We start from the raw sequence: 10,625 nt of genomic DNA, 5'->3' as shown, positions 1-10,625 counted from the left end.
TATACCACTATAATAATAGTTTATACCGGGAGAGGACCTCGATAAGGTTGTGTAACTTATGTCCAAATCCCGTTGCTGATATTGAAGCAAATAAATAAGGTTAAACTAAACTGCAACTTTTATTTAGGCTCTTATTTATTTGCACCGGTCCTATGTGGAGGTAAATTTTGATCGGTCCCTAACAGCAAATGTTGCATTTAATCTATCCTTATGAAGTTTGCTGATACATGGGGATCGACTGGTATACCTATTTATCAGAAAACTTCTTATGGATAGTATAAGTGCAAAATTTGCTGTTATGACACACGATTTCGTATTTTTTCTTTTTAACCAAAAACAAACAAACCAAAAAAAAAAAAAAAAAAAAAACGACCTGTGAACCAAGACTGTTAATTAGAAAATCAAAATAAATTTTACAGATATAAACTTTTGCATACATATAATGTTGAAAATATCATTATTTTTGTAGTAGTATTATTATAATTTCCACTTCGTTCTTTGCTATCTTGCTTTGTGATATCTATGTATGAACCATTACCGTGACCAATGCCAATAGGGTATGTAAGTTTTGTCACGTGACTCCGTGATTTTATGAGAATGGGTCCTCGTCTACCATTCAAATGCAAGGAGATTCGTCATTAGCACATCATTGGGTTCAATATGAAAAGCAAATTTTTTTAGTGTAAAAATGCTGATAAAAAAAGACAAATATCTAGTTCTACAAAATAAAAATGTTAAGAAAAGCGTAAAATATAAGATTTTCCATTGTGATTGCACCCTTTCAATTTTCCGGAAGTAAACAATAAAATGCAGATCGGTCTTCGGATTTCAACACGTTTTACATTGGAAATTCCGTAAGTGAAACTGAAACTAAAACGAGACTTACAAACCCTATGAGTATCCGAGTCAACAAAACCGGATTTCAAAACAAGTCCTTACCGATTTTGGTGTAATTTTAGTTCTACTTTCTCTTTTGCTTTCCTAAAGTAGACTCGCGTTTTCATAATTTTAAGATGGATTTCAACCAGTCTGTACAAGAGTTTCAAAGCTTTTTACCCAGAATTGAAAGCAGCAATCTCGTAAACTTTCTTGGATGGATAAAAAATAATATTGATGGTTTGCATTTTCAACATATTAAGGTTCACCTTTCGACCCTTAATGTGTGCTCAGTTTCTGTATGGTACAAGATGTGTAACACGTACCCTTACCAACCTTTCCCTGTACCCAAATAATGTTTTGCTCAAATATTCATTCTTATGTTAGGTTAAGAACTTTAAATTGCATGAGATGCTGAAGAGTCTGTTTCAATTCATTCCTAATCAAGAAAATGATATACATTTTTCTAATATTTCTTGTTTGGTCGGTTTAATTTCTGAAGTCAAAAGGTCTAAAATGTGTGACCGGAAGTTACCGTACCCAACTATTTGATGACTGTTTCTCACTTTCCTCTCCGAATTTTACTTTTTTGTAAAATCATTAAGAGGTTAAAACTTCACCTTAAGACTTTGGATAAAGTTTTGAAAGATTTGACATTGTTTTAAAATAGAAGTGATTGAGTTTGAATTTTGTACAGTACGTAGCATCAATCCCCATACCAGCAAAGAATGGATACAATCTTATCCAGAATGAAAAATAAAGTATCATAAACAGACTGATGCGATTTTAATTCATCATTAATGAAAATTTTGATAATGTTATGATGTTCTTATGGCAAATATGCATTAAATTTGTACAAATAATAAAACTACCGGACTTTGATTTTGGGTATGGGAATTTTGGGTTACACATTTTAGACCTTTTGAAAACAGAAAATCAAATAAAATCAATTTTTGTTACAAACATTTTAAAAGTCATTAATTCTAGCCTTATCATCATAACATTTTGTAAATGTTTACCAACTTTAAGTTTGAAATATCAAGTAACAATGAAGAAATTGGCAAAATAGTATTTGGGTATGGTGAAAAGTTGGTACAGCTACAGGTACCCTCAATTTCACCTCAAATTTCCATCTGACTACAGACAAACCTGTATATCTGGAAGAATAATACAATTGTTATAAAATCAAAATAGTCAAGTATTATATTGGAAAATTAATTCACAAACATTACTGTAGCATTTCTTTACTGTAGCAATAAGTATGCAAAATGCAGGTTGAGTAAGAGTTAAAAGAAGATGACATTAAGCCGTCAACATGAACAATGTAATGTATAATGTCTTTTCAGGAAATTAACTGTGATTTATGAATAGATCTAGTTATTAGATCCAACTTATGAAAACTGAATCCCTAGATACAAAAATGTATGAGGATTGTTTTTTTTTTTTAATTTAGAACAAATAATGCTTTTGTATAACTTGTTCATAAGCCACAAAGCAGTTAATGAAGCATAAACTATCTTAAAGTAGGTTACATATATATCCCATCATTTGGTAAAAAACGGAAAACAATCTTTAAATAATTTGAACAATTTTTAACAATTTGAAATATTGTTTGATTTAATAATTTTGTATGTATTTGTTCATATTCAAAGCTTTATATTTCAGATTTCATTGATAAAGCCAATGACATGAGTGGAAGTGAAAATGAGATAATACTAAACAGTATAAGAGAAGATTTGTGTGAAAGTTTGCCGCAGAATTGCTTGTCACCTACTGAGAATATCATAACACCCAGTATAGGAAAAGTAAGTTTTTATAATTGTTGAAACTAGTATATATTTTTAAAAGATCCAGTTTACCATTTTAATCCATGGTTATTTTGAAATAAGGATCCATAACCAGGCCAAAACCACAAAATATATTTGTCAATTAAGATTGCCTGAGCTGAGAGATTTGTTAGCATTCTCAATGGACTATAGTTCTTACGACATTCACAAATCCGAGTTATAAAAATTATTCTAGATAAATATTGGTTTTTGTTTAATATTTCAGATGAGAGATATATTTATGTAACTTCATGTTAAAAAACTAACTTCCAAAATGAACATGCATATGTGCAGATTAATTTGATTTCTTCTCTAATTGGAGTCTAGCTTTTCACTATTTAGATATGACATTCATATGACTTAACTTTATCCATTCATAAATCACAGTGGTAATTTCCATATAAGGCTATCATATTCCAGGCGCATGGGGCAATTGATTACACTATGACAAGTTGTCCTGTTTATAACTGGTACCTTACTATTATTTTGCAAATAGTTATTCATCATTCAAATGTTGTTGTGAGATTTAAGTATTAATTTCTCATTCGATAGTAATTGACATAATTTACCTTTTTTTCACCCTTCTTACATATAGATATTCTGATTGTTAGTCAAAAGTATGACCATAATGTCAGTGCAGTATTTGTTTCTGTTTCTTAAATGACTTTTTTTTCAGTTTAATATGCTCATTTTTAAAATTTTCTTTTAAACTAGTGGTAAGTTGAAACTTATTAAGCAGCTACATGCTTTGAGTCATCTGAAAACTTTTGTTTGACTGTTTAAGGGCAACTTCAAGGTGTATTTGATATGTAGCCAAATTGTGACACAATGAAGGTTTCAAATTACTGAAATTCTGAAAATATTCACAAAATGCCTTTCCAGTGTGATAAATTCTCTGAAGTTTGTAATGCACCTCAATAATTTTAGTACTGGTAGTTCTGGTGTAATAAGAGTTTTAAAGCTCTTCATGATGTCCTTATCTTTCAAAGTTTAAAATGGAGAAATGATTTTAAATTTTAATTCCTCATTTTTTAAAAACATCTTATTGATATTCCAAGAATGTAACCAAGTGATTGGTATCTACTATGATGCTACTTTTATTTGTAGTTATTAGTTTTCTCTGTCAAAAGATTGTATGGTTAAGGAAATTTTACTTTTTAGTGAAAATTTGAAATATCATGCTAACTACGGAAACCATTTAAAAAGAGGTGTCCAATTAACACTAACTAAGTTTTTTCCCATTTTATTGCAAATGTTTAAGCAGGAGTAATACCACCGAAAAGTTTTACAAAAAATGTAAAAATATGTTCAAAATAAGTAAATAATGTTCAGAGCATTTGTTTTGTTATTGTTATCAATAATCTTGATACTATCAAGACTATTTAGGGTACTATAGAACTACTATATTGAATATGCAGAATAATGACTGTGATCCTGCGACTACAGTACATGTAGATGCCTTTCTGTATGATGATGATGCTGTTGATGAATTGTGTGATGAGGGAAAGATGAGCAGGAACTACTGTGTCAATTGTGGATCACACAATGTGAAACCTCTGAGTAAGTATTTGAAAAATTATAATCTTAGATATATAATTAATGAACAATAAAATTTAATTTTAAGAAATTTTCTTTCAGCCATTATTATTTTGGTCAAGTGGATTCTTAAGGGCATAAAATATCTTCCATTTGTGCTAAGAAAAGATAAAAATTCATTATTATTTTGGCCTGCAGAATATCTCAACACTTTTTATTGTTTGGATATGGGTTGTTCTTAGAGTTGCTCTTAAATTTATTGCACACCATTTCCATTTAATTGTAAACAAAGTTGTTACCGAACAATGGTTTGCTGAAAATAAAAATATGCTACAATTCTTGCTTAACTAGACTGCATCTCCTGATAACTGAGGAATTTATTTACATGTTACACATCCATAACTGTATTAACTTCTTAATTGTACATTGGAAATCTTTGTAGTGTTCTATGTATAATATAACCATACTCCAAAAACATTACAGTCATACAGGTAAGAATTCTTTTCATCCATGCTAGACCATAGGAAAGCATCTAAATCAGAAAAAAATACATATTGTTTATACTAACTTTATTTGTTATTTAAATCTAGCTTTCATTACACACTCATCATCTGTGCCTCAGATAAAGTACATGTTTCAACATTTGTTACCTGATCTAAGAGGGAAAACTGTTGTGGATATAGGTTCAAGAACAGGTGCCATATTATATGGGGTAAAGCATTCAATTTTCAATTGTTAAATGAAATTTCTTGTCTCAATTATTTAGATGTATTAAAGCAAAGTTTTAAAATGGTTTATAGTAAGAATGGTACTTGCTTATCTCAGTAAATTATTAAGATGTAAAACTGTCCTCCCAAACTCTTTGTGGCTGATCCTGAAAGTATGATTTACCAGTAATTTTGTTTTTAACAGCAATTCTTGTGATCAGTATATGATATGAAATGTATGGTAATTTTGATTCATATATGTGTTTAGGCATACTTATTTAGCAGCGCTGAGGAAATAAAAGGAGTTGAAATTGACAGAAATTTTTGTCAGTTACAGCAGCACACCATAGAGAAATATAATATGATGAACAGAATACAGGTATCATTCTAAGAATAAGCTTAAACTTTGTATAATATTGTTGTTTTTTTTTAATATTGCAAGTTTAACAGATTTGTACGAACTTGTTTGTATCTTTTGGGTTCACTGAAACACACACTTCCTGCTAGGTTAAGATGCATTTTACTATGCTGGAAAAAATGGCTGCATGTATGTAGAGGAAGTGGGAAGACATCTATAATTGTGATGAAATGTCATTTTATTGACTTGTGTGGATTTTTTTATCAACTGACTCAACTTTGAGGAGCAGGCATATCATATGCCACTACATATTTTGTAATGAACACTTATCTAAAACTCAGACAGACACAACACTAAGATGTTATTTGTATTGTTGTGTTTAAAGTAAAGTAGATGTTCTCTTGGTAATTATATTGTTGTATTTCAATTCTTTTGGTTAAATATTACCACTGTTACAGAAATTTTATTTTCATTTCATCATCAGATCATCAACAATGACGTATTGAACTGTGCTCAGTTACTACAGACTGGTAATTTATCTGTGTTTGTACATGATTAAGAACTTTGTTTTGTTTATGTGGTCATAAAAAGTATAATGATAATGCAATGAACAGGCAGTTTTTATAATTTTTTTTTCAGAATAAGTTTATTTTAAAATAAATATATAAGTGAAAAGAAGTCATACTGTACTTGGTAAACCAGTATTTCTCTATGATTTGGTCATTTTATCTTCTTCTTCACTAGTATTAAACTGATGTACATAACTGCAGTTACAGGTACATACATGCCAAGATGGCAGAAGGTAAATAAGATATTCACTGATCGTATCAACTTTTTACTGAAATGATTAAGTCAAGTTTGCATATTTCTTTCCTATGAACAATACTCGGTGATAAATATCATTCATTTCTTAACGATGGCTGAATAAAACATATTTGAAAAAACATGAGTGATTTATTTAATTTATGCATAACATATACATACATCATGTGTGTGAGTTACATACATTTTTCCGGTTTCAAATGTGGCATTATTGATGTAGTTTCATCAAAACTTTGGATATAATTGGTAACTTTACTTATAATGGAATTTGTATGTTGGTCGATTCTGTCTAATTTTGCTATTTAAAAGACAAAAATGTTGATAATCAAATTTACTGTTTTCTTCATCCTTCATCTTGGGATGTTTGTAACTGCAGTTACATACATCAGTTTAATACCATTGCTTTTTGGAAGGCTAGATATTTGCGATATCACACCATGGACCATCTGATAATGATTAGTGATATGAAAAATTCCCCATGGTGATTGGTTATTGGTGGTTGTGTATTATATTTTTATATTTTCTGTAAAACCTAATTGATCAAAAGCCACATTGTGACATTTCTAACCTTGTACTCCAGACACCATTGGGAAAGTCAGGACAAGTAACTGCTAGAATTTCCACCATGACGGATGCTGAATGTAAATTGACCAAAATATTTCAAAGGAATCATAGAGAATATGGTTTTATAACTCGTGAAAGTTGAATATCGCAAAATATCAACTTGCTTTATTTATTTTCAATATTAAAACAAACTCTACAAGGAACTTTTATTATGATGTTGAAATTAAATTACTTGATATTTTGTGATATTCAACTTCACTCATTGTTAAACCTATAAATTTATTAACCTTAAACCAAAAATATGAATAGCATTCATTACATTTTTAAAATATTTCACCTGCAAGTGTAATTGTGTTGTTTCAGTATATTTCCTATTTGTTTTATCTTTCTTCTTATATGATCAATTCTTTTTAAAGATCCCACAACTTTTTTACATGCTGCATTTTATAGATACTTAACATAAAATATTTATGGGATGATTAAGGTTTCTTTATTCTTCTGTTCAGTTAGATCATGATAAATCTGAATTACTGAAAAACAAATGTATATGTATTTATTTTAATTTTTTAGGTGATGTGATTATTTTGAACAATGTTTTTGAGTTCTTCATGCCAAGAAATACTCAAGAGAGGTAAGTTGTCTAAATTATGTGTTGTCCACAACTCCTCCTTAACCCCTTGCAGCATTGTAATGAAATTAACTCGATGGATTGTTAGATTACCATATGGAAATGAGCATATTGTCAGAAATTTATGTTTGGGAGATGACAGCAAATTGTTTATGTCAAAAGTGCTTCCTCTATCTGCCATGAAAATAGTGTCCAGTATAAATCATATGTCTACATTGGGTATTAGTCCTGTTATTGGCAATGTCTAGTTTTTATCAATACTCACAAAATCAAAATTTCATTTTTCTTTTGTTGAGCTTAATTGTATCTGTAACTTACTATTACACAGGATCTGGAATTTTTTGTACAACATGATACAGAAATCTGGTTCTTTATTGGTTACAGTTCCCAGTATAGAGGAGGCATTGCAAAATCTTCAGGTAAATTAACAAATTAGTACCAGAAAAATAAACAGTTAAACCTTGATCAATCCCTGTCTTGTAAACAAAAAAATACATCAGAAAGTATTCAAACCTTGTAATGATCATTACTAACAACTCTGTAACTATGAAGCAATTCCACAATGGTTATCTAGGGATATGGTGTGACATTTTTTGAAAACATAAAGATCAAATTTTCACTAAAAATTATACAGATTTTATAACTAATATAAGCTAACATGTGTATAAAGTTTGAAGCAATTCAGATAAGGCATTTTTGAGATATGACACATGTGAAATCAGACTGAAGTCTTCAAGATCGCTAATCATTAATATTCACTGTCACTGATTTTTGATTACTTTCAACATCCGAAATGATACAAATGTGATATGCTCTAAAATCAGGTGACTTCTGCTAAATTCTTGGTTCCCTTGATAATATTGCATACTCTTTTGTAACCGTTACGACCTGAATGTTTTCAGTCATCTGGAACAAGATTAAACAACTGGCAATGGCTATATATAGATATCCGTGCCCTGATAATATATATGACCTTTGTGTAAGAAATTGTAACAAATGCCTGTGTTTGAGTCAGGAAATGGGTAATATTACATAAATTCAATGCTAACCTAACATTTTATCTTTTAATGTATACTTCCCATTCTAATACAAGCAAAAAATACGCATGGACATGTGTATGATATGTTATAAAAAAGGTACGTTGTAGCCATATTTGGGTCGCTTATGATATTGACCAGGGAATGAGTTTAGGAACCAGATTATGCAATGGCAATGAATACGGTAGTCATAAATATTGGGGCGTGCTAATGTATATGACGTATATAGTCCTGTAACAAGCCTCAGTGCCTGAATCAGAAACTGGGTAATATTCAAAGCTAACTGATCATTTCATGTAAACTTCCCGTTCTCATACAAGCAAGAAACACATGTAGAACACATGTGTATGATACTTAAGAGGTACATTTTTATCTCATATGAGGCTAAAACTAGGATGCTGTGGCGGTAAACATGGCAAGGATCTGCAGCATTACATTGTGTATAACTACATATTTATGCAAATCATAAGGGAATATTAAGTACTGAAATTATGAGTGCAAGAAGTCGCAAACAATATTAGAGACTTAAAAATACCCTTGTTTTTTAGCTCACTTGGCCATAGGCCATGCGAGATATTGCTATCACTTGGTATCCATAGTTGTCCAACTTCATCATCATTAATCATTTTTCTCTGAAAATACTGGACCAATAAGAACCAAACTTGGTATAAATGTTCCTTGGGGTATTTTACATAAAAATTTTTTTGGAAAGTTTTGATCTGTTAAAAAACATGGCCGTCTTAACTAAAAATAGAACAAAGGGGTCAGACAGATGTTTTTTTGCATACTTCTCCAAATTGTTAGTTCTAGCTAAATCCTGACCAGGCAAAAGTGATTAGCATGATGAGATCTGTCTGTTGTCAAATTTTCATTTTGATCTGTTAAGCCATGTTGGAGTTATGTCCTTTTTTCGATGCTTTTTGGCTATTCTTAAAGTTATTTCTTTCAAAAATCTTCTACTCTGATACTACTTGAATAATAAGAACCAAACTTTGGATGAGTGTCCCTTAGAGTATTCTGCATAGAACTTTTGTGTTGATTGTTGATTCATCGAAAAAAAAACATGGCCACTGTTACTAAAAATATAACATAGGGGTTAGATGAATTTCTTCTCAGAAAAGGTTTTAGCCAAATTCTTTCAATTGCGGAAATGAACCTTATGATAAGGCCTACAAATGTCTGCTTTGCATTAAAGATGTCGGACGACTCATTGTTAGAGTTATTGCCCTTTTAAAGCAAAAAATGACAGGTTTTTTTTTTTTACTGTTTTTAGCCAATATCTTGAAAACTATGATTGATAAAAAGAAATTCTCAATTGCGAAATGATCCTTATGTTAAGGCCTACAAAAGTCTGCATTGGATCAAAGATGTCGCATGACTCCTTATTAGAGTTAGTTTTTAGCTGTTTTCAGCCAATATCTTAAAACTATAATAGATAGAAACTTTCAATTGATTAAATGATCCAAATAATATGTTTAACTAAGTCTCCTTCTAAGCCAAAATTTTTGACAACTTCTTTTGAAAGTGTTATTTCCCTTGAAAGGCAAAAATTGAACAAGGTGACCAATTCAGGTTTCTGGGAGCCTCTTGTTATAGAAAAGTTTATCAACTGTGGAACAAAAAACCTAGATCTTCACTTAAAAATAAACTGGCTTTAAGACCATCTTAACAGTTGTTTAGAGGATTATGCTCTAGTGAAAGTGTAAAATAACATAAACAGGCACTTCCAAAATCATAGCTGATTATTTTTGATTAAGGTTTGCAATACTTAGTTTTAAAATTGTCATTATGATTTTACCTCGATCATATACTAAATGTTTTTTTTTGTAACTAATAATAGAACATATTTAGTCAGTCTTCTATATTCCATTGTCTCCCCTTGCACACATTTTCCAAAATCTTGTTCCATTCAAATCTAAATGGAGTACCAAACTTTTAACTCAAGTTTCAACAAAATCCAATGAAGTTTTGCAATATTTTGTTGGTTTCTTTCTTTTTTAGGTTTCAGATCCAATTTAATACCTTTCATTTTAGAATTTTGTACAAAATGTTAGATTTTCAGGCTTTTTGAAATGCTACAACTACTCTGTTCTCTTTCCAGACTGAAGTAAACCTGACTAAGTGGGTGAATAGAGTTGATTCCTCTGAATTATTGAAACAAGCCAATATGGTTTTACATGGTAGTGAAGGCTATGAAGACTCTGATTTAGGAAATGTTAATGTTTACATAGTGAAATAAAATATGTGCAAGACTGCAGTTTTCTCTGTAAA

General features: G+C 30.3%; 1 protein-coding gene across 1 annotated transcript; it reads left to right on the top strand.

Annotated features, from left to right (window-relative positions):
• Positions 1–957: 957 nt before the first annotated feature.
• On the top strand, positions 958–10,611 carry LOC148624290 (uncharacterized). Its single transcript, XM_088566958.1, has 9 exons — positions 958–1,116; positions 2,542–2,681; positions 4,121–4,262; positions 4,829–4,950; positions 5,214–5,324; positions 5,788–5,833; positions 7,260–7,320; positions 7,646–7,736; positions 10,456–10,611. The coding sequence occupies exons 1-9, from the start codon at positions 1,014–1,016 to the stop codon at positions 10,591–10,593; spliced, it is 954 nt and encodes a 317-aa protein (XP_088423084.1). The 5' UTR covers positions 958–1,013; the 3' UTR covers positions 10,594–10,611.
• The last annotated feature ends 14 nt before the right edge of the window (positions 10,612–10,625 follow it).

This window comes from Perna viridis, chromosome 2, assembly GCF_037379345.1.
Source record: "Perna viridis isolate PV_CMFRI_1.1 ecotype Kerala chromosome 2, ASM3737934v1, whole genome shotgun sequence".
Lineage (NCBI taxonomy): Eukaryota > Metazoa > Mollusca > Bivalvia > Mytilida > Mytilidae > Perna > Perna viridis.
This window is presented reverse-complemented; position numbering and strand designations above follow the sequence as displayed.